Genomic DNA, 25,248 nt, shown 5'->3' on the forward strand with positions numbered 1-25,248 from the left:
GGTGGTTGCATGTATCTCTTGTACAGTTTTAATATGTGTTATGATGTCATAAACATTTATTATTTCTTTTAGTTTAAAACAACGTAAACGTGGCGATACATTAGTTTCACTAGGCACTGGAGGCACTGGAGGCACTGGAGGCACTGGTGTACTGCGGTATTTAAAGGGGTCCGTCAAAAATACTTAACAACTTAACGACAATATTGTCGAAATTTCGTTAACTTTTACCTACTTAAAGTTACTGCCTTTGTTGTTTTGTAATTATGTGCATTTAGAGGTAATTATGACGTAATAAATAATTTAAAATTATAAAATACGTTTTAAAAAAAATAGTTTGTAATAATTTAGGGTTGTAAAGCCTGTGGAGGACGAATGTACTTCGTTCTCTGAGAGCAAGGACGAAAGCACGATGGGCTCCGACAATGAGTCAGATGAAAAGGAGAAAGAGGAGCTGCCCTCGGTCTCTTATTCTAAACTTGTAAGTGTACCAAAATTCACAATTTTACACGGGTTTATAAATAGTAACGGTGAAAACCCCCCATATATATCAGTATATGTATAGCTTTTACGCATTAACGCATATGTTTTTACAATGTATATTTTCGGTATATTTGAATTATTTTACAGCTTCGCTTCGCTACTGTTTTCGACTACTTTCTGATGACCATAGGAACATTGGCGGCTGTTATACATGGCGCAGGTCTACCCGTTATGTTCATTTTCTTTGGCCAACTTACCACTGAGTTTACAACTTATGGTCGATACTTACAATGCCAGCTACAATATAATATCTGCTACGCAATGAACTTGACAACACTGAACGAATCGTAAGCCATTACTTACTGGGTTTCATGTATCATATGTGATCAATAAAAAATATAGCGTTTTTTTTTAAACTATCATTTTTAGTAGTTTCTATTGTTTGTAATATAAATGCGTGTGGTAATGAATAATTGGGTCTTTTGTATTAGATGCGTTTTTATTTGCACCCCAAAGGTGGCATGCTTGTATATGCTCTAATACGTAATAAAGTTTATGAAATATCCGCGTAATTTTAGGCAATGGAACGCAACAGTTGCTCCTACTTTAAATGGATTCAAGGACGAGGCTATGAAATATGTCTACTACTTCGTGTACATCGCGTGCGCGGTCCTTTTCTTTGCGACCATCCAAGTCGGCTGTTGGTCTTTGGCATCAGTAAGGTAAACTTTGGCTAATTGAATTTTAACACTGAAAAGTTTTAAATCGTACGTAAATCTAAAATTTTAAATTTTGTTTTTCTACACACAGACAGACGAAGCGGATCAGGGTCGCTTACTTCCGTGCTATTTTGCGGCAGGATATGGGATTTCATGACGTCACTTCATCTGGTGAACTAAACGTCCGACTATCTGCGTACGTATAGTTATATCCTTAAGTATAAATTATTATTACATGTTACATAGCCGTTTTATATTGAAGGATGTCGGTAAAGTACTTCAACTTATTTTAACTGAGATCACTTTTACTTATTACTTTCACCAGTAATGACCATGACTCTGAGAAGTTTTGATGCTAAACGCATTATTCTTTTATGCACTTCTCAAAAACAACCTTGAAACTGGTTGATATTTATCAGCGATGGTAGCGATTTTAGGCCTTAGTTCCAACTTTATATATGTAGCTGTTACCTTTTACGAGACCTAAATTCTTTCTAATACAGTGACGTTAAGAAGATCAAAGACGGGATTGCTGAGAAAGTCTCTATTACAATCCAGTACATAAGCATGGCTTTGAGTGGTCTCATAATCGGCATCGTGTACGCTTGGAAACTGGCGTTGGTGTCACTGGCAGTCTCTCCATTACTAGGGGTGTCATCAACGCTTATGTTCACGGTAAGTTAAAAAAATATGTTTAATGATGATTTTAAATTGTATCCGCTATATTCCTATATGCTCTTGTAAATATAAACTGAGTTCTGTAAACAGTTGTTAATCACATTAGTATTAGTAATACAACGTGCTATATTTTCAGCTCACTGGGATATACACCAAGAAAGAACTAGCAGCATATGCTAAGGCTGGGTCGATCGCAGAAGAAGCGATATCAGCTGTGAGAACCGTGGTTTCTTTCGGGTGTCAACAGAAGGAAGTTGAAAGGTAATTTCAGTGTCCGGTTACACAACGCAGTTATCCATGAATAATAATGGAACATATTGAAATTCGGTTTATCATTGTCGGGTTTGGTTATTCCAACTGCAGGGTTGAAAGCGTGAGGTCACATCTGTATAAAATTGTATAGTAAGTTTTTTTGGAATTTTTGTCAATTAATAAAGGAATGATATTATACTAATTAGTTTTATTACCCAAAAACCGACATGTATTTTTATTTGGGAAATAATTGGTAATGTGCTTAAGTGTCCCATCTTCCCCCACTGTACTATATATGAAGAAACCTTTTTTCAATTTTCTATATTTGGTATAACATTCCTATCCTTGCACTTTCTTCGTATAGATACACTGATAACCTTGGAGACGCAAAAATCGTTGGCATCAAGCGTGGCTTCGTGTCTGGCTTTAGTATTGGACTCATCTACTTGACAATGTTCGGTTTATACGGTTTGTCCTATTGGTATGGTACCACGTTGGTGTTGAATGGTGAAATTACTGTCGGAAACATGATGACAACTTTCTTCAACATTCTCATTGCGGCTTTTGCTCTTGGGACGGTAAGATATCGGTTGTCTGAAGTATTTTAACTAATAAATAGTGAATTCGTTGTTACAAAATCTGTTATACATATTAGACCACAGCTTTGTATTAAGACTTCTAATTCATGACGTCATTATTCCACCATTTCTTTTTAATAAACGTTAAAAACACGTTTTTGTTGCTTCGAATATGGTTTATTGCGATTTCTATTACGTAATCTTTCGGTTCCAGGCTGGCAGCTATTTCGAGTCGTTCGCTGGCGCTAAGGCTGCAGGTGCAAGCATCTTCAGCGTGATTGACCGCATTCCAACTATTGACATCTTTTCTGACAAAGGAGAAAATCCCAACCCTGAAGATGGATCCGTACAACTGAAGGATGTTAAATTTACCTATCCGTCACGTCCAGATACGCAGGTTAGAGATAGATATAAACGAAAGAGAAAGATAAGTCCCTTGATTGCCATTTTTACTTTGCATACCAATATATATAATTTTTTTATTTAACATTATAAGACCCGATATATACGCACATTCAAAAACTTAATTAATTTCAATTATAGGTTCTGAAGGGAGTATCATTATCTATTGAACATGGTAAGACGGTTGCGCTTGTTGGGCAAAGTGGATGCGGGAAAAGCACGATCATTCAACTTGTACAACGATTTTATGACGTTCAGGTAAACAACTAAACTAATAATTGAGTAATCAAGTAAAAGTGTTGATGAATTAATGTTTAGTAGAAAACCATTGATCATTTAACATATTTGTCTGCGGTTTATCTATAATACTGTTTGACAAGTTTTTATATCTTGAGATTCTTTTTTACCTTCCAAACTGTTTGTATGCATTCTTTCACTTATTCCTTTATTTGCTCGTTCGTTCGTTTATTCATTTATTCACTCATTCATTCATTCATTCATTCATTCATTCATTCATTTATTCATTCATTCATTCATTCATTTTGTTAACTACAAATGTTTGTGTTGTTTAATTTATAGGAAGGTTCAGTCTCCGTTGGCGGGAAAAACGTGACGGACGTTAACGTTCGAAAACTGCGAGAACTTATCGGGGTCGTCGCTCAAGAGCCTGTGCTGTTCGCTACAACTATTGCTGAGAATATCCGCTGGGGGCGCGAAGGAGTAACTGACAGGGAAATCGAGCAAGCAGCCCGACAAGCAAACGCATACAACTTCATCATGAAGCTACCCAATGTAATTGGAAACAAAACATAGTCGTTCTTGGAAAATCGTGTATTCTAATTTGCTAATAATTTATTTGTTTTAGAAATTTGAAACGTTAGTTGGCGAAAGAGGTGGTCAAATGAGCGGAGGACAAAAGCAGAGGATTGCTATAGCTCGCGCCATCGTACGGAATCCGAAAGTTCTTCTTCTGGACGAAGCAACGTCCGCTCTCGATACAAAAAGTGAATCGATCGTTCAACAAGCACTGGAAAAAGCATCTGCAGGTAAGCATCTTATTCTGTCGTATTTTAGATTTTAAGTCATAATATGTGCATTGATATATCATGTATATGTGGACGACGTGTTCTTCATCTATGTTATTTCTATATACCATGTAAACTTCTCCTTACAGGTCGCACTACAGTGGTTGTGGCACACCGGTTGTCAACCATACGAAGTGCTGATAAAATCTTTGCTTTTCACGAGGGATTGCTGAAAGAAGAAGGAAGTCATGAAGAACTCCTCAAGATCAAAGACGGAGTTTACAGCAACCTCATTAACATGCAAGCAGGAAGAGAAAAGGAGGAGGAAAACGAAAAACTCCCGGATCCAGATGACCCGATTGAAACGGATATTCCCGGTTAGCATATATTGCAATGCATTTTATATTTTCTATGTAATCTATTCTGGTTGGAAAGTCTGTGTTCGAAAAATTTACCTTGAAATAGTATGACAGGTTTACATTTAACGACAGTTAGAGTCGTGTTAATATGGTTAAAATATTCCTACGATGACAGATGTCCAGTTTTCTTCCGACGTACATCAGAAACCAAAATCTCGCACAATATCCGGCTCTTCTGTGTCGAGCCTTGTGAACCGGAGGAGTTCCTTGGCGCTCGTAAAGACTTACTCTCAGCAAGGACAAGTCAACGGAATTGGACACGAGGTTAAGAGCAAAGACGACGAAGAGGAAGAGGACATACCAGATGTTGGATTCGGTAGAATTCTTAAGTTGAACCAGCCAGAGTGGTATTACATGGCAGGTTAGAAACTTAGTGTTAATGATGTTAATAATTTCACTTTACGTTTTAAAATATAGAATTGTAGATACGTATTTTGATATATCTGCGTTTGTACAATATTTAAATCATTTATTTTTCAAGTTAAATTTACTTAAGATAATGTTTATACACTAATCTTCATACATATCGAATACACACGTTTTTCTTTACAGGTGGATGTGTGTTTGCTGCAATTGCTGGAGCCGCAGATCCGGTGAATGCGATTTTGTTCGCTGAGGTTCTTACCATATTCACGCTGAACGACGCTGAAGAGCAGGAAGCGAAAGCAGTCCTGTACGGTCTCATTTTCGTCGTCGTTGGAGTTGTCACGTTTGTCGCCTGCTGTAGTGAGGTTGGGCAAATAATCAAACTTTACGTTTTTACCAGTTCTTTGTAACCTTGTAACATTGGCAAAAAACAGTGCAAGACAATTTTTAACACAATTCTTAGAATATGTTCACTTTTTCCAAGGCTACCCTTTTCGGCAAGTCTGGCATGGAACTTACAGTTCGACTTCGCAAGATGGCTTTTCAAGCCATGATGAGACAGGACATCGCATACTTTGACGACCATAAACACAGCACTGGCGCACTTTGCACACGACTTTCAACCGACGCTTCAAGGGTACAAGGATGCACTGGTGTTAGGATTGGAACAATTATTAAGAATTTCAGCACACTCGGTAAGCCCCAACTGCAATACAAGTGAATTCATATATATAGCAGATAACGCCGCTGTTTTTTGTCTTTTTTTATCGCAACACCTTATTGTGGTTGCAGGTGTCGCACTTGGAATAGCATTTGCATATGGGTGGAAACTTACATTACTGACAATGGCTTTTATCCCATTCCTTATTATCGGAGGTGCACTTGAAATGCAGCTGCTCATCGGAGAAGAAGAGAAAGAAGACCAAGCTTACGAGGCAGCAGGTATGTTATGATGTCATCATGACGTCACCAGCGTGGTTTATTTTGTTACTATTATACGTTTTGTGTATAAGAAATGTTAGGCATGTGAGTTAGTGATGAACATTTGATACATAAACTACTTCCAGGTCAAGTAGCAGGTGAAGCCATAAACAACATACGTACAGTGGCCTCTCTGACCAAAGAGAAAACGATTTACGAGCTTTACACTGAACAACTTGCTGGACCAGTAAAGTGAGTTGCCCATATATAGTAGGGTGGGGAAAATGTGACACCTTTTTGTTCGATTTTCTTGTCCCGTTTTTAATTTTTTTGTGAATTATAAAACCATATTCTAACGACTCCTATAGAGTAGTATTAATTGTTTGAAACACGATTAATACATTTGAATATTATACAATAAATGTGTCCCATCTCACCCCAAATGCTATCTATATCAATTATGTTAATACTAAAAAACTCGATACCGCAATGGTGTCTCAAAAATAATGACCAAAAATCTAAAGCTATCTTCACAAGCTATTGTAAATATTCCACTTTCCAGGAAAGCGACCCAAAAAGCGATGCTGGTTGGTCTTGGCTACGGATACTCACAGTGCGTCATCTACTTTGCATATTCCGCTGTTTTCGGGCTTGGAATCGAACTTGTTATTCAGCAAGACATGACGTTTGATAATGTGTTTAAGTAAGAACTTTACTTCTATGTGGCACATGGGTGAAAAGAGTCATTTAATACCCGTAATATCTCAGGGTACTGACGGCTGTTATATTCGGAGCTATGGCTGTGGGTCAGAATAGCTCGTTTGCTCCAGATTTCGCCGAAGCCAAAGTATCTGCTCGACGAATGTTTGCACTATTTGATCAAACCCCTGAGATTGACGCTTACAGTGATGAAGGTGCATCACCGGTAAGTCTGTCCATAGTACATTAAAACATATAGCTTGGTTTGTATTTTGCATTTAATACCTATGTATTATCTAGGCACATTGCAAGGGTGAGATCACTCTTAAAGCAGTTCACTTCCGCTACCCAACCAGACCAGACTTACCGGTGTTGAAAGGCCTTGACGTGACGATCAAACCCGGTCAGACGTTGGCTTTGGTTGGCCAATCCGGATGCGGCAAATCGACCACAGTGCAGCTGGTGGAAAGGTTTTATGACGCAGAAGAAGGGCAAGTGGTACGTAACAATTGACATTGTCACGATGCAGTTTCTAACAATTATCCAACCGATTTAGTTGATTGACGGAGTTGATGTCAGGAAACTTAACGTGAAATGGTTACGACAACAAATGGGACTCGTTTCACAGGAACCCATGCTTTTTAACCAGAGCATCAAAGAAAATATTTTGTGAGTTTGAAAAGATAATGTCGTTGGTATTTTAAGATCCGTCAGTAAGTATGTCAATATTGTACACCATTCAAAAACAGTGTGTATGGTCACCATCGCAGTGAAGCTATGTCTGCAACAGCCCATTTCTCATATATTTATCACCAACATATTTTAAGCATTACCTTACATAGGTATGGCGACTGTGCACGAACACCAAGTGACGCAGAAATAGACGAGTCGGCTAAAAACGCCAATATCAAAAATTTTATCCAAGATCTGCCGGAGGTACGCTATTTCTATTTCTACAAAGTGATGCTCTTGTATTTTGCTCTTCGTACATTTAAACTTGCTTATGTTATCAGATAAACCTAATAATGATTATGTACAACAGAAATTCGATACGATGGTTGGTTTGAAAGGCGGCCAGTTATCTGGTGGTCAGAAGCAGAGAGTGGCCATCGCAAGGGCACTCATCCGTAACCCGAAGATTCTTCTTCTGGACGAAGCCACGTCAGCGCTAGATACCGAAAGTGAAAAGGTCTGTTTAAGCCTAAGTTTCTTAAAAATGTTCAGAACATGTTCCTGTCGACACATTCATTTGCTACTTAATTATTTGTTTTGTTTTAAAATGGTTATGCAGGGGTCACATTGTAGAATTGAAGCGGGACCGACTCTTAAAAAAATCCACTCATTAAACTTTCTTTATCAAGATCGTTCAAGACGCGCTAGATGCCGCACGAAAAGGTCGAACCAGCGTCGTAGTTGCGCACAGACTCTCAACTGTGAAAAATGCGGATCAGATCGCTGTAGTGGACAATGGTGTCGTGGTAGAAATCGGCACACACGAGCAACTTATTGCGGCCAAGGGCCCATATTTCAGGTATATATACTGACAGTGTAAGGTGTTCAAAGTCTGCTTTGATTTTGTGATATTGAAAGCGGTTGCTTGCCTATGTTCAGCGACTTTATTTCTAATGGCATCTGTACTAAACTCTTCGATCCAAACATCAGTTACTTAGGTTTATATTTTTTACAGTTTGGTGAACGCCCAACTTTCCGAAAAAGATCGTAACGGTGAAGATTTTCTCGTGAAACTCAAGTGAAGAAACCGCCAACTTAACCTTTTAGTTTGTTTAAAGTTCTATATTAAGCAAATAAATATTTTAAGTTGGTGCAAAACGTGACTATTTAATGTTCGTTACCCTACGTCTGCGTGGAATGCCAATGAACACTTTTTTATTTGTGTCTATTATTCGATAGAAAATAAAAAATGAACGCCAAGCGCAGTTGTGGTGTGCTCCTCCAGCTAGTCAATAATGGATTGATTTAATTATCAAAAAATGAAAAGTATTAATATATAATCAACCTTAAACTTTTTGTGATAACTAAATATACAGTATTGTGGGGAAAGATGGGACACCTTTAGCACATAATATCCAAATATCCTTATCGTGTTTTAAACAATTAACAACGGCCTTAGGGAGTCGTGAGAATACGGTTTTATAATTCTCAAGAAAATAGAATGAAAACGTGTCCTATCTTCTCCCACCCTACTTTATGTAACTTATTTATTCTATCAAAGTGACTCATTCATTTTCTTAAAAGATTTGATCGCTAGTTATTTGTTGTTTTTTTTGCCAAACTAAATAAAAAGGGAGTCTAAATTGCGCCCTTATGCTGCCGGAGGAAATATTCATCAAAAATGTGTCCTGTGATGATCAACAATTTTCAGGGTATTGATCTTGGGTGCGGAGCTCAAGGGGAATGATGAGTGTCCTGTTGCGAAGAATGCGTTAGTGTTAATATGGTTGTTAGTATAAATGAAAACTAGAAAGTAGGCTACCTGTCGGATATTTTTTCATTGATGGTTTTGATGCGACTGAACGAGCAAATCTGGTTGAGTTTGCATAGAAAGTTTAGTATTGGAGTGATGGTTTGTTATGTCACATTTCAATGCTTACTGAGCTTGGTGTTTGCTTGAATCCAATCAATTTGCTATCAACATTATAAACTAAACACATTCACTAAACCACCTATTTCTTATAGAGTTATTTAGTTGAACCAATTTGTACATGTTTTTGTTTATAATCATATTTTTATAATAATAGTATGATACTTTGTATAATGTATTAACTATGTTATCCGTAAGTGTGCCCCTGAAAAAGCTCACTGTGATCTATTCATAGAATTTATTTTTGGGAGTTTTCTTTTTCCTTCATGATCCAACCTTTAGATTAAACTTCTTTAGCTGGGGCGCTTTAATTATGGACACCAAATGTGCAATCTAGTTATGCATATATAGAGTGGGGGGAGACGGGACATCTTTAGCACATAATATTCAAATATCCTGGCCCCATTTTAAACAAATATCAACGGTTCATGAGAGTCGTGAGGATACGGTTTTATAATTTCTTGAAAGTTCTTTGCTTACGATTAATTAAGAAAATAAAATAAAATAAGATGTCCCATCTTTACTCATCCCCCAAAAAATTTTAGTTGTGGGAAAAATTGTAAAAATACACCTCGTGTATGAAAAACAAAACTTACAAAAAGTTTTACGAAAATCACAGAAAATGCTTTACGTTTAATTTTATGTTCAATTAAATAACGCACACAATAAACGAGTGTCAGTATATATTCCACTATATAACGTGGGGCGGGGAACATTAAAAGTCACGTTTTGCACTAACTTAAAATATTTATTTACTTAATATAGAACTTTAAACAAACTAAAAGGTTAAGTTGGCGGTTTCTTCACTTGAGTTTCACGAGAAAATCTTCACCGTTACGATCTTTTTCGGAAAGTTGGGCGTTCACCAAACTGTGAAAAATATAAACCTAAATAACTGATGTTTAGATTGAAGAGTTTAGTACAGATGTCATTAGATATAAAGTCGCTGAACATAGGCAAGCAACCGCTTTCAATATCACAAAATCAAAGCAGACTTTGAACACTTTACATTGTCAGTATATATACCTGAAATATGGGCCCTTGGCCGCAATAAGTTGCTCGTGTGTGCCGATTTCTACCACGACACCATTGTCCACTACAGCGATCTGATCCGCATTTTTCACAGTTGAGAGTCTGTGCGCAACTACGACGCTGGTTCGACCTTTCCGTGCGGCATCTAGCGCGTCTTGAACGATCTTAATATGGAACACAAAGTTTAAAATGTGAATTAAGTACAAAGAACCCCTGCAATGTGGTCTGCTTAATATAGTGACATAGGGCTCTTGTTAAAAAATGATATGCGTTTATGTAAGCCTTCTACAATGTCCATATCACAGAAAAGAGTTCTAAAAATGTATTAAAAAGTTAAGCGTAAACCGACCTTTTCACTTTCGGTATCTAGCGCTGACGTGGCTTCGTCAAGGAGAAGAATCTTCGGGTTACGGATGAGTGCCCTTGCAATGGCCACTCTCTGCTTCTGACCACCAGATAACTGGCCGCCTTTCAAACCAACCATCGTATCGAATTTCTGTTGTACATAATCATTATTAGGTTTATCTGATAAAATAAGCAGGTTTAATTGTACGAAGAACAAAATACAAGAGCACTTTGTAGAAATAGAAATAGCGTACCTCCGGCAGATCTTGGATAAAATTTTTGATATTGGCGTTTTTAGCCGCCTCGTCTATTTCTTCGTCACTTGGTGTTCGTGCACAGTCGCCATACCTATGTAAGGTAATGCTTAAAATATGTCGGTAATAAACATACGAGAAATGGGCAGTTGCAGCCATAGCTTCACTGCGACAGTGACCATACACACAGATGTTTTGAATGGTGTACAATATTGACATACTTACTGCCTGACTTTAAAATACCAACAACTTTATCTTTTAAAACTCACAAAATATTTTCTTTGATGCTCTGGTTAAAAAGCATGGGTTCCTGTGAAACGAGTCCCATTTGTTGTCGTAACCATTTCACGTTAAGTTTCCTGACATCAACTCCGTCAATCAACTAAATCGGTTGGATAATTGTTAGAAACTGCGTCGTGACAATGTCAATTGTTACGTACCACTTGCCCTTCTTCTGCGTCATAAAACCTTTCCACCAGCTGCACTGTGGTCGATTTGCCGCATCCGGATTGGCCAACCAAAGCCAATGTCTGACCGGGTTTGATCGTCACGTCAAGGCCTTTCAACACCGGTAAGTCTGGTCTGGTTGGGTAGCGGAAGTGAACTGCTTTAAGAGTGATCTCACCTTTGCAATGTGCCTAGATAACACATAGATATAAAAAATGCAAAATACAAACCAAGCTATGTTTTAGTGTACTGTGGACAGTCTTACCGGTGAAGCGCCTTCATCACTGTAAGCGTCAATCTCAGGGGTTTGATCAAATAGTGCAAACATTCGTCGAGCAGATACTTTGGCTTCGGCGAAATCTGGAGCGAACGAGCTATTCTGACCCACAGCCATGGCTCCGAATATAACAGCCGTCAGTACCCTGAGATATCATACAGTTGTTAAACGACTAGTTATAAATGTTTGTCACGTTGAAGTAATGAGTTGCGTGAAAAACGATATTTGCAACCTCGCGTTTTTAGTACAGAAACAAACAAATCTTATTGGTAAACAACCTGTTATAACAAACATACTCCTTTAGTTTAAGAAAATAAGTTATAGACTAGTCACTATACAGTATATACGTATAGAGTAACCCACATCGCTTATTCTATTGTGATTGTTAGGTCATGTTTGTTTTTGGTCCTTACGTAAGTGGTACCCCTCCCAAATTATTATGTGTCTTTTGGCTTTTATGTTCTGCATTCGTGATTTTGTCTTTTTAGCTCTCAGCTCCTCTGTCTGACTTTTTCTCATTCAATTTTATGTGTGGTTGTGTTGTGAGGAGATGTAAATAAATCTAAGTACAAACTTTACAGTATTAATTTCAAAACTTAAGAATCCATTTTTCAGCTCTTACTTGAAGACATTTTCGAACGACATATCTTGCAGAATAACGAGTTCGATTCCAAGTCGAAACACAGCGGCATATGCGAAGTACAGCACGCACTGGGAGTATCCGTAGCCAAGCCCAACCAGCAGCACTTTTTGGGTCGCTTTCCTGTTAAAGTAAAACGGCTACAATCTCTTTTCAAAAATGCAGAAGCCGATGAAGCGCATGTAACTTGCTTCATACGTGGCAGGACAACGACTTTAGGTCATTGTTTTCGAGACTATTTTGCGGTAACGATGGTTGTAGTATTAACATCAACAATTTATAGGCAACTCACTTCACTGGTCCAACAAGTTGTTCAGTGTAAAGCTCGTAAATCGTTTTCTCTTTGGTCAGAGAGGCCACTGTACGTATGTTATTTATGGCTTCACCTGCTACTTGACCTGGAAGTAGTTTATGTATCAAATGTTCATCACTAACTCACATGCCTATAACATTTCTTATACACAACGCATAATAGTAACAAAATAAACCACGCTGGTGACGTCATGATGACATCATAACATACCTGCTCCCTCGTAAGCTTGCTTTTCTTTCTCTTCTTTTCCGATAAGCAGCTGCATTTCTAGCAAGCCTCCGAGAATAAGGAATGGGATAAAAGCCATTGTTAGTAATGTAAGTTTCCACCCATATGCAAATGCTATTCCAAGTGCGACACCTGCAACCACAATAATTAAGGTGTTGCGATAAAAAAGACAAAAAAGTAAGAATTTATGAGCCGGGTTATCTGTTTCATAAATTAAATATTTGTATATATTTATACTGTTAGGACTCACCAAGTGAGCTGAAGTTCTTTATAACGGTTCCAATCCTAACACCAGTGCATCCTTGTACCCTTGAAGCGTCGGTTGAAAGTCGTGTGCAAAGTGCGCCAGTGCTGTGTTTATGGTCGTCAAAGTATGCGATGTCCTGTCTCATCATGGCTTGAAAAGCCATCTTGCGAAGTCGAACTGTAAGTTCCATGCCAGACTTGGCGAAAAGGGTCGCCTTGAAAAAGGAACATGTACATTTAAATATGTTAAAAAGCACGCATCTAACATGGTCATCTTATAAACACCAATGTTACAAAGTCGTGAAAAAACGGTAAAACTGTAAGGTTTGCATATTTTACTAACCAACCTCGCAACAGTAAGCAATAAAAGTGACGACTCCAACACCCACGAAAATAAGAGCGTACAAGACTGCTTTCGCCTTTTGTTCTTCAACGTCGGTCAGCGTGAATATGGTAAGAACCTCAGCGAACAAAATCGCATTCACCGGATCTGCGGCTCCAGCAATTGCAGCAAACACACATCCACCTGTAAAAATACTTGTGTATACAATATATATATGAATAATAATATATAATCATTAGCTTAAGTAAATTTAAACTGATAAATGCTGTGTTAAATATTGTACTCAATGATCCAAAGCAAATCTACAATTCTATATTTTAAAACGTAAAGGGAATTTATTAACATCATTAACACTAAGTTTCTAACCTGCCATGTAATACCACTCTGGCTGGTTCAACTTAAGAATTCTACCGAATCCAACATCTGGTATGTCCTCTTCCTCTTCGTCGTCTTTGCTCTCGACTTCGTGTCCAATTCCGTTGACTTGTTTGCTGTTGGATCGTTGTGAGTAAGTCTTCGCAAGCGTCATTGAACCCCTTCTGTTCATGAGACTCGATACAGATGAGCCGGACATTGTGCGCGATCTTCGTCTTTGTGATGCGTCGGAAGAAAACTGGACTTCTGTAAGATTTATTAACCAGTTTTAACTTTAGCTTTAACTGTAGTTGAACTTAAACGAATTGAACAAACTCTATAGCAAATTTGAAAGGTGTTTTTTCAACAAGACAATATCACATATAAGTTGGATTGCAATGCTAACCGGGAATATCCGTTTCAATCAGTTCATCTGGATCCGGGAGTTTTTCGTTTTCCTCCTCCTTTTCTCTTCCTGCTTGCATGTTAATGAGGTTGCTGTAAACTCCGTCTTTGATCTTGAGGAGTTCTTCATGACTTCCTTCTTCTTTCAGCAATCCCTCGTGAAAAGCAAAGATTTTATCAGCACTTCGTATGGTTGACAACCGGTGTGCCACAACCACTGTAGTGCGACCTGTAAGGAAAAGTTTACATGATATAGAAATAACATAAATGAAGAACACGTCGTCCACATATACATGATATATCAATGCACATATTATGACTTAAAATCTAAAATACGACAGAATAAGATGCTTACCTGCAGATGCTTTTTCCAGTGCTTGTTGAACGATCGATTCACTTTTTGTATCGAGAGCGGACGTTGCTTCGTCCAGCAGAAGAACCTTCGGATTCCGTACGATGGCGCGAGCTATAGCAATCCTCTGCTTTTGTCCTCCGCTCATTTGACCACCTCTTTCGCCAACTAACGTTTCAAATTTCTAAAACAAATAAAATATTAGTAAATTAGAATACACGGTTTTCCAAGAATGACTATGTTAGGTTTCCAATTCTTTTGCTATTTAATTTGATCTTCGCTTAACCTTACATTGGGTAGCTTCATGATGAAGTTGTATGCGTTTGCTTGTCGGGCTGCTTGCTCGATTTCCCTGTCAGTTACTCCTTCGCGCCCCCAGCGGATATTCTCAGCAATAGTTGTAGCGAACAGCACAGGCTCTTGAGCGACGACCCCGATAAGTTCCCGCAGTTTTCGAACGTTAACGTCCGTCACGTTTTTTCCGCCAACGGTGACTGAACCTTCCTATAAATTAATCAACACAAACATTTGTAGTTAACAGAATCAATGAATGAATGAATGAATGAATGAATGAATGAATGAATGAATGAATGAATGAAAACAGTGTAATACAAAGGAATCCCAAGATATAAAATTTGTGAAACAGTTTTACATAAACCGCAGACAAATGTGTTAACTGATAACTTGTTTTTCACTTAACAGTGATTTCACAACACTTTTATACTTGATTATTCAATTATTAGTTTAGTTATTTACCTGTACGTCATAAAATCGTTGTACAAGTTGAATGATCGTGCTTTTCCCGCATCCACTTTGCCCAACAAGCGCAACCGTCTTACCATGTTCAATAGATAAGGATACTCCCTTCAGAACCTAATTAAAATTAACAAAGCTTTTTTATCTATACATTTATTTAGTTATGTGCCTATTTATCGGGTTTTATAATATATAGAGTAAGATGGGGCACCTTTAGCACATAATATCCTGATCGTGTTTAAAAAAATTAACAACGGTATTTGGGAATCGTGGGGATAAGGTTTTATAGTTTTTTTGTTTACTATTAAATGGGACAAGAAAATAGAATGAAAAAGGTTTCCCAACTGCCCCCACCCTACTGTATTAAATACCCGGTGTTGGTATACTAAGTTAAAGATGGCAGCCAAGGCGTCTTTTTTCCCTCTTCCTCTCTCGTTCATTATCTCACTCTCACCTGCGTATCTGGACGTGACGGATAGGTAAATTTAACGTCCTTCAGTTGTACGGATCCATCTTCAGGGTTGGGATTTTCTCCTTTGTCAGAAAAGATGTCAATAGTTGGAATGCGGTCAATCACGCTGAAGATGCTTGCACCTGCAGCCTTAGCGCCAGCGAACGACTCGAAATAGCTGCCAGCCTGGAACCGAAAGATTACGTAATAGAAATCGCAATAAACCATATTCGAAGTAACGAAAACGTGTTTTTAACGTTTATTAAAAAGAAATGGTGGAATGATGACATCATGAATTAGAAGTCTTAATACAAAGCTGTGGTCTAATATGTATAACAGATTTTGTAACAACGAATTCACTATTTATTAGTTAAAATACTTCAGACAAAAAACCTTACCGTTCCAAGTGCAAACGCCGCAATGAGAATGTTGAAGAACGTTGTCATCATGTTTCCGACAGTAATTTCACCACTCAACACCAACGTGGTACCATACCAGAACGACAAACCGTATAAACCGAACATTGACATGTATAGAAGTCCAATACTAAAGCCAGACACGAAGCCACGCTTGATGCCAACGATTTTTGCGCTTCCAAGATTACCAGCGTATCTGCGAAGAAATTTCAGATAGAGCATTATAGATTGTACTGATTAATAATACAAATATGTCTGCTTTATGTTTATTACTTTATCAGAAATGTGACTTCACGCTTTTAATCCTAACGTAAAAGAAATGGTAAATTGTATTTCGTGAAAATAAGATAGTTTGGATTTTATTGATGTTCTGCAGTTTTATTAAATGCTTATTAAATGTATTCTAGCAGTAAAGAATTTGGCCGAAAATAGCAAACCAAATTGTATTTTATTCCAAAAGTTGTTTCGTGAAATTTAAAAATGACCTTATTCGTTCAACTTTTGGGTATGTCTAAACTCTAAACTATATCAAAACAACAAGAAAACTAAGAGTGACAATTTCAATGCTAACTGCAAGTGGGTTTCCATCGGGGCTTGAATAGCGAACAGACCATTTACCCACCATTTAGAAATATTACCCAAGCAATCAACTGGAACAACAAACAATCAGCAATTGTTTAAGAGAGCTGATAGGGCAAAAAAACGGCGTGCAGGACATGCATCGTTCGTCGTAGAAAAATGTACCTGCCCGCACTCGGGCGGTTATGCGTTTAAAACAGTAATGTGCATTTACACCTACTGTTTCCAAACTGTACCTAAAACCATGTATTGCAAAAAATTAGCGAAATGGGTTGTTATATTATTATAGCCCAACACCGAATAAGCGAACTGCCTTTTATGTATGATTTACAAACGTCTTTTTTAATACATTTTTAATCGAAGTTAAGATATCATGCATTTCGAATGTTTATCAATATTTATCTAGGTATTAAAATAAACAAACATATTTTAAATATTTTAAAAAAGATTTAATGTCCCAATGCTCGGCTTAACCGCAAAATTGCTGCAAGGTTCATCAGCTATGAAGTTTAAGTTTAGAAGACGTTTATAAACGCTTCACTGAAACAGTCTAGTCATTGGTGGTATGACATACCTTCGCACTTGCACATTTTTTGTACTTCGTTTCAAAACTACCGCATACAAAAAGTTTTTTTTGGAGAACCATACTAGAACTATATAAGCGTTCAAATATTACAAACCCAAAATGTTAAATAAAAAACGCTAGTATTTTACTCGCAAGCAGATCGACTAGCAATGGACAATTAGAGGTTATTTTAACACATCAGTTCAAGTTGATGTTTGATCAATATGACCGTAACATATCGTCGCTTAAGCAGCCATAAAAGGCTATACGCCAAAACCACAGGACATACAAAAAGTTTGCGAATCGGTTGCGCAACAGCCGACAAAATACTAAGTAAACACACTCAACAACGTTTCTCCCAGCAAAAGGCGATTTAACGATTCAAATATTTAAACACCGTTAACCTGTATTGTCGTAAAAACATATGAACTCCATCAGGTCAATATTTTATCGCGGGAAATATTTCTATTTTTAACCATCTTAATTTTTACGATGGGTGGATGACATATTGATTGCATATGCTGGCAGCAAGGTGCTCTTAGAACTGAGAAAAAAATAATAAATACCAATAAATTTACATAAATCTGATAACTCGTTAGCTGGCACGAGGTGCATGAAACAGAACACCTGCGGTATGGCGACTGTCGTTGCCTTGTCGCGCGTAAATTAAGCAAGTAACTGGACATAGAAATTACCTTTCAACTTCCTTCTGTTGACACCCGAAAGAAACCACGGTTCTCACAGCTGATATCGCTTCTTCTGCGATCGACCCAGCCTTAGCATATGCTGCTAGTTCTTTCTTGGTGTATATCCCAGTGAGCTGAAAATATAGCACGTTGTATTACTAATACTAATGTGATTAACAAACATTTACAAAACTCAGTTTACATTTACAAGAGCATATAGGAATATAGCGGATACAATTTAAAATCATCATTAAATATATTTTTTTAACTTACCGTGAACATAAGAGTTGATGACACCCCTAGTAATGGAGAGACTGCCAGTGACACCAACGCCAGTTTCCAAGCGTACACGATGCCGATTATGAGACCACTTAATCCCATGCTGAGGTACTGGGTTGTAAGAGAAACTTTTTCATCAATCCCGTCTTTGATCTTCTTAACGTCACTGTATAGGAAAAGGTATAGGTCGTGTAAAGGTATTATATAGTAGGATGGGGGAAGATGGGACACCTTTTCATTCTATTTTCTCTTACATTTTGGTAGTAAACAAAGAATATTTAAAGAATTATAAAACCTTGTCCTCGCGACTTTCATAGACCATTGTTATTTGTTTAAAACACGACCAGGGTATTTATATATTTTGTGCTAAAGGTGTCCCATCTTCCCCCACCCCACTATATATAAAGTTTATAAGTTAGAAATGTAGGGTAACTGCTACCAGTAATAACAACTATGGTTCCAGGAAGGCTTTGTATGATTTAGTGTAGAAGAATAAACCGATTAGTTTTACCTTGCACCTGTCCAATATAATTCGTTGTACTGAAGTGACAATGTGGGAAAAACTATGTTAAAGGTTACCGTCACCTTGCAGCAATACTAGGCAACGCGTGGTCGGCAAGGGAACGGTATATTCAAGCGATCACAACAAAGAAATATATGAGGCAATAAAACAATTGTAAAACAGAAGAATAAAACCGTGGCAAATATTTGACAATATTGAATCGCTGAAAGGAGATCGTTAACCAAAAATTAGGATTTAAAATAGAAGTATCGAGTAAAAGGCATCGAGTACGTGCAATTGGGGAGGTGCAAAAAATAAAACCGTTTGCACTGGGGCACAAAATGCAAACATTTAACAATTAAAGACGAATACTTGTTTTTTGTGTGTCTATGATACAAACATATGCATATGTTCGGAAATTATGTATTTAGACTATGCTACATTTATACCATACCGTGAAGAAAAGTTTAAATAAAAAGTAAAAGATGTTTAATGACATCCTTCAATATAAAACGGCTATGTAACATGTAATAATAATTTATACTTAAGGATAACTATATACGTACGCAGATAGTCGGACGTTTAGTTCACCAGATGAAGTGACGTCATGAAATCCCATATCCTGCCGCAAAATAGCACGGAAGTAAGCGACCCTGATCCGCTTCGTCTGTCTGTGTGTAGAAAAACATATTTCAGATTTACGCACGATTTAAAACTAGCAGTAGGCTACGCAATACAACTAGGCCTGGTAAAGAAAATAAAAACTGGAATATAGTAGGATGCAGGAACACGGTACACCTTTAGCACACAATATCTCAGTATCCTGATCGTGTTGTAAACAATTAACAACGGTCTGGGAGTCGTGAGGACACGGTTTTATAATTCTTTGAATGTGCATTGTTTACAACCAGACGGGACGGGGAAATAGAATGAAAAGTGTCCCATCTCCCCCCCACCCTATAAACCAAGCAGAGCAAACGTCCGTTTATCTAAACCCAATCTAGTATGATAAAATACATTAGATTCAGTGTTAAAATTTAAGCAACCAAAGTTCACCTGACTGACGCCAAAGACCAACAGCCGACTTGGATGGTCGCAAAGAAAAGGACCGCGCACGCGATGTACACGAAGTAGTAGACATATTTCAATGACTCGTCCTTGAATCCATTTAAAGTAGGAGCTACTGTTGTGTCCCATTCCCTGAAGATACCCGGATATTTTATAAACTTTATTACATAATATAGTATATATACAGGCGTGCTAATAGGTAAAACCCATTCTATATGCAGTATCCATGAACTATATGCAATAAAGACTGCTGAATGGGATAAGTTTTAATTTGTAAATGGGGAAAATGAAAGAATAATTTAGCTGTATTGATAACATACATAAAACCCTGTTAGTAATTGCTTACGATTCGTTCAGTGTTGTCAAGTTCATTGCGTAGCAGATATTATATTGTAGCTGGCATTGTAAGTATCGACCATAAGTTGTAAACTCAGTGGTAAGTTGGCCAAAGAAAATGAACATGACGGGTAGACCTGCTCCATGTATAACAGCCGCCAATGTTCCTATGGTCATCAGAAGGTAATCGATGCCAGTAGCGAAGCGAAGCTGTAAAATAAACCAAATTATTATTTTTTAAAAATTATATGCAGAAAGTTCGAGAATATCTAGTTTGTCACCGTAATTATAACTGTGTTCGCTACTAAATATACACGCCCCTGTAAGTTATTTTATGTAAAGATTTCGGATTTTCAGAAGAATGCTTTTTTGACACTTACAAGTTTATAGTAGGGAACGGTGGGTACGTCCTCTTTCTCTTTCTTTTCCTTTTTTCCATCTGACCCATTATCGGAGCCCATTGTGCTTCCGTCTTTGGTACGAGAGAACGAAGTTTCCACTACGTTTTCTTCTACTGGCTTTATTCTAAATTATTACAAAGCAAAAGTAATAAATTTTCGGCGTAATTAAGTCTCACTTTACAAAATTGCGAAATAAATATGGTAATTTGAAATAGGTAAAATGTTGTGAAACTTGAACAGTAAAATCTAATAAAGAATATTCTTACAAATTGTATAGTATTTTTGGAAAAACGGCTTAGAATTTATTTTTCGCGAAAAAAATGTGAGTTTAAAAAAAAACTCAGAATGTTAGAAATGCTCAGAGTAAAAGTAAGTTAGTTTTATTTTAAAGTTGTTTTGACTTCTTATGCTTAACCCCCAAAGTTTAAACAATAGGGCGGAAACAGCAACAGCAAGCTACACCACGCACTTTAAAGCGGAAATTTTATCGCGATGAATCTGCGTTTGAAAATGAGCGATAATGAAAAAAAGAACGATGAGGGTAAAGGAAAACGGAAATGCCTCATCTGAGTTAATTCCTTTTCTTAAGCTTTTAGGGTTTGTCCAAATGTTTGAGACCGAAGCTATTCTCCTTATATACTGTAAATGCGCACAGACGCGTTCAGTCCAGGACGACTCGCACGTGACCAATGACGCCATAACACGTGATTCCATTGAAAATCAGTGACTGTCACAGGAATTTAAGGGGCTTTTAAACCTAGACAACTAAACAAGCATCTTACTGCTGCCCAAGCAAGTTTTGGTCATTCTTTTTCTTGCAATAAAACACTTTCACACCAAAAAACTAAAAACCTAGTTTACTGTATATACTTGCGCCTTGCAGATTTACAGTAAACAGTAGCAAATAACCGCCATGTACTGTCTCAGCATTCGTTTCTCTAACTTATCTACTAAAATTTAGAATTGACACGCTTCCGGTAGTGGCATGACGTCACGCTCATTATTTATCTAAACCGAATTTCCGTGGCTTTGTGTGCGACATCTAAACGCCTCGTATGTTTTGTTTTAGCTTCAGTTATTCTATCTTTTATCCGGGTTCACACACCAGTCACTTAACAGTTACATGAAGGACGTTTAAGAGTCTTGTAGCCACTGTACATTTGCAATGGTACAACACTTAACACAATTCAACACTCTCCATTAATAATTTAAATGCAGCCACGCTTTGATCTATCTCGGCGCGAACACATAACACGTACATTTGTGCTGGTAGTATCTTTTATTTGGTATTTGGGGACACTGTGAGTCACGCATGCCTCGAGTGCGTGCTAAAAAATTAAATTAACATCGAACGAGGGCATTTTGACAGTAGGATACGAATTTATTGTACTACCAATATGACAGTAAGCTAGTAGTGTAGTATGGCAATTATGTGTACTTTAAATCACGCTTGTTTACTTACGTTTCACTGCCATCTACGTCCGGCGGCATTTTAACTCAGTTCAATATGCTCTCCCTAAGTGCTATGCAGTGTTTTAGATTAGACGGTCTATAAGTATTAACATTTACTTCGCAACTGATATACAAGCATGAAACTACCAAGTATATAACTGACACCTATCCCCAATTTGCTCTTGCACTGTTCTTCAGTTACACTCTGGCTCGGTAAACAGCAGCGCTGTATAGGCCGGGACGTTGTGCCGGGGCACCCTCTCGGCGTATTCTTGTTTCTTTTTTATCCTGTTCACTCCGTTACCTATCGTCTAACGCTAACCTAATGCACCCAGGAAAAGCGCTGTCAGCGTCACATTTTAAATCTTAACTTATCAGTCATGCTTTTGAAATACTTGGAGTGAATGTTTTATATCAGCATTTGGCGAGCGCGTAATTTAAAATGGATGTTTATTTTTATTTAGTAAAAGCACACAGTGAGCATTTTATCGTTTAATATTCATTTGTGTTGTTACCTGTAAGTCCCTTATGACTTCGACAAACATAAATTTAGCAATAAACGAAACAAAACCGTTCTGTTTAACACCACCAGTCTGCAGTTCGACTAAATACACTTGTTTATAAAAAGGGCGTAATTTCTTAACTCATTTGAAATCTAATCTATAGACCAAGCACTCGTATACAAGCAGCATACGTATTCTTGTAAGTGACCTTCACGGTGTCCGAGTATGGGCCAGTCTGCCCGTTGGCCGTTTTCGCGGAAATAGGTGCAAATAAGCCTGAGGGGTTTGAGAAGCATCGGGATTCTACTTTCGACGCCTTTGTTATTAGGCAGCAATAAAGCATCGACAACGTCTAATCTCTTTGTTCTATATGAGCAAATTTCGGCAGCGAAGAACTTGACCAGTTTATGCGCCCTTAACTTCGTACTGATACACCAGGGAAATGGTTGAGTGGTAACTAACCCGAACATTTGGCGACACTCTGCTCGTAAGTGGTGGAAATTACGTTATTTAAGCCGTGTCAACCGAACGCGAATATTCTCACGAGAGTTGGTTTATTATTTCACTTTTATGAGAATCATGTGCTTTAAATTACACGTAGACAGTTATTGGGTAAGGATTTACCTCTGTTTGCTTATATGTGAAATTAAATAGAACCAGGAATTCAAATTCAATGGGATTTTAGCGACATATCTTCATACGAATCAAGCGTTCTACAACACACTAACTCGTGATCTCTCTTTCTCAATGGAAATCGTTCGATATCACCCACGTGCAGGTCCCGTGATGCCTATTTTCTCAATAATAGAGTTGAATAGAACAAAAGCGCGGTCAAACATCGAACCACCGGCGTTTTTTGAGCTACCGCACGAACAAAACGCATCACGAGATAGCTGCTGGGTATTGCATCATTCGTCTGTAACATGCTCTTGCCTCAATAAGTGACCTTTTGTGTTATAAACAAAATGCAGCAAGATTTGCGGAGTTATATGAAACCACTGCAATCAGAAGATTGCTTAAATCTCGCTTTAACGTCGCTAAAAATACTTGTTCGTCCACACATAACATATAGTAGTATGGGGGTCACCTTTCTAATTTTTCGTCTTTGGTAGTAAACAAAGCAAATCAAAGAATTATCAAACTGTATCAAAAAGAACCTGCATCTTGTTTAAAACACGATCAGAGTATTTAGATAATGTGTGCGAAACGTGTCCCATCTTACCCCGCAGTACTATACATATTGTGCAACCCCCAAGGTTATGATAAGGTTTCGGAACTTCAAAGAAATTCCTTCTTATGTACCGTGACAATTCTAAATTCTCAAGAATATACTTAAGCCGCTTCACAGGGATTTAGAAAAGTTCACAATAACAAGACAGGTGAACAAAAACAAACATGCAATGTGTTTGTAAACAGTGGGTGGGAAAGTAAACGCAGCGTGTGAGAATATTTCAAGCGCAAGCACGAACAAGTTCAAATTTTGGCCTTGAAAAATCCGGAAGAAATTGTTTTGTTCATCAGAAACATACATATATAAGCGCTTAAAATAAGCATTAAATTTAAACCACACAAAACAGTTTGCAATGTATCTCTTTTTACTTTCAATCACTTGTCCACATATACACATACATTTGACTGCAGTATGTGCTACGATTATTTACTTATTCTAAGATTATAAGACTCATGCCCAATTTTCTTAATTTAAACCTGCAAGCTACCGCACTATAAGAATTGTCTTACTGCCTTCGTGGTACTTATGATATACACGCTTCGTATCTGGCCTTCGTAATAGCCAGAGCAGAAGGGTATGATTAGAGAGACAGTATAACGCGAAGATGAAATAAAGCGCACAATTACCAGTGACGAAGCGAAAAAGATAACTGAGATAAAATTATGGCTGGAAATGGGTGATTATGAAAGGTTAGTTTGTGGGCAAAATATGTTCTGGACTCTAAACCAATGAAAAAATTATATCCAGTAGAGTGGGGAAAGATGGGACACTTTTTTAATCTATGTTCTCTTCCTATTTTGTGTTAAACAAAGAACATTCAAAGAAATATAAAACCGTATGCTTACGACTCCCATGGACCATTTAAAACACGATCAGGATATTTAGATATTACGAGCTAAAGGTGTCCCGTCTTTCCACACCCTACTTACATTTTTTGTAAGTATGACTTTGTGTGAGAAGCTCTAACAACAATTTAACTAAGATTTTTTTAAATTGACTGCTTGTACGGCAACAACATAAAGCCAATAATAACATAACTATATCCAGTTTTGCTTCTGCACAAAAAGGTGCAATTTTAGCAGCTAGCGTAGCCGTAAGGTTTATGTATTTCTATATATCTACAACATATACCTTTAATGCATTACTTACTTGTTTTTGTTCATATCTTTCGTCATGATCTTTTATTTGTTCTTGGGACTGCTGCGTTCATTCGCTCTTTATTCTAATCTATTTGTTTAATCTATAGGCTACCTGCAAACAAAAAGAGCATTCGCCGTGAAGAATACGAAGCGTATGAGCTGTTCAACGAGAGGAAGCCTACATATATATTCGCAATTGCGTAAGAACCACTCATGTTTCATTTGTATACGCGATCCAATTTCCAATAGGCTTTCACCAAAACATCAAGCAGGGGTACGTATCGGACTATAGGCCTCAGCTCAGAGGGAACATAGGCGAACAGTTTAATTGAGGTTACTGTATCAGCAGCCTTACCGCTGTTCTAACTCGTAAAGTACCTTACCGTAAAACTATTGTTGCGAGCTATGTGTGCTGCGACAGTTTACATCCAACAAAACACACAAAAGCTGCTATGCTTAAATGTTATATCCCACGTCTGTTCGGTAATACTGGCAATGGTGAGAGCG

The 25,248-nt window shown here is 37.6% G+C and overlaps 2 protein-coding genes across 4 annotated transcripts; one reads left to right on the forward strand and one right to left on the reverse strand.

Annotated features, from left to right (window-relative positions):
* The first annotated feature begins 332 nt into the window (after positions 1-332).
* Positions 333-8,472, forward strand: LOC149740584 (ATP-dependent translocase ABCB1-like). Its single transcript, XM_089873165.1, has 25 exons — positions 333-478; positions 628-827; positions 1,059-1,202; positions 1,291-1,395; positions 1,703-1,874; positions 2,014-2,138; positions 2,494-2,707; positions 2,922-3,104; positions 3,251-3,367; positions 3,689-3,901; positions 3,975-4,155; positions 4,284-4,511; positions 4,669-4,914; positions 5,106-5,284; positions 5,404-5,614; positions 5,712-5,861; positions 5,987-6,092; positions 6,403-6,543; positions 6,609-6,765; positions 6,840-7,037; positions 7,096-7,208; positions 7,382-7,475; positions 7,582-7,728; positions 7,901-8,070; positions 8,227-8,472. Exons 1-25 carry the CDS (start codon positions 410-412, stop codon positions 8,291-8,293), a joined length of 3,930 nt encoding a protein of 1,309 aa, XP_089729291.1. The 5' UTR covers positions 333-409; the 3' UTR covers positions 8,294-8,472.
* A 1,287-nt stretch (positions 8,473-9,759) lies between these two features.
* On the reverse strand, positions 9,760-24,900 carry LOC149740585 (ATP-dependent translocase ABCB1-like). 3 transcript variants are annotated; one of them, XM_089873163.1, is made up of 26 exons: positions 24,752-24,900; positions 20,396-20,540; positions 20,026-20,225; positions 19,668-19,811; positions 19,178-19,282; positions 18,104-18,275; positions 17,840-17,964; positions 15,983-16,196; positions 15,588-15,770; positions 15,134-15,250; positions 14,669-14,881; positions 14,381-14,561; positions 14,027-14,254; positions 13,633-13,887; positions 13,271-13,449; positions 12,928-13,138; positions 12,660-12,809; positions 12,429-12,534; positions 12,119-12,259; positions 11,485-11,641; positions 11,213-11,410; positions 11,042-11,154; positions 10,773-10,866; positions 10,523-10,669; positions 10,168-10,337; positions 9,760-10,011 (listed from the first exon to the last, which is right to left on the reverse strand). In XM_089873163.1, exons 1-26 carry the CDS (start codon positions 24,775-24,777, stop codon positions 9,945-9,947), a joined length of 4,041 nt encoding a protein of 1,346 aa, XP_089729289.1. In that variant the 5' UTR covers positions 24,778-24,900; the 3' UTR covers positions 9,760-9,944. The 3 variants fall into 3 exon arrangements, with proteins under 3 accessions (XP_089729289.1, XP_089729290.1, XP_089729287.1); XM_089873164.1 differs by lacking the exon at positions 24,752-24,900 and adding an exon at positions 22,384-22,601; XM_089873161.1 differs by lacking the exon at positions 24,752-24,900 and adding an exon at positions 21,879-22,338.
* Between the last annotated feature and the right edge of the window lie 348 nt (positions 24,901-25,248).

The sequence above is a fragment of the Ciona robusta genome, chromosome 2 (assembly GCF_009617815.1).
Source record: "Ciona robusta chromosome 2, ASM961781v2".
Lineage (NCBI taxonomy): Eukaryota > Metazoa > Chordata > Ascidiacea > Phlebobranchia > Cionidae > Ciona > Ciona robusta.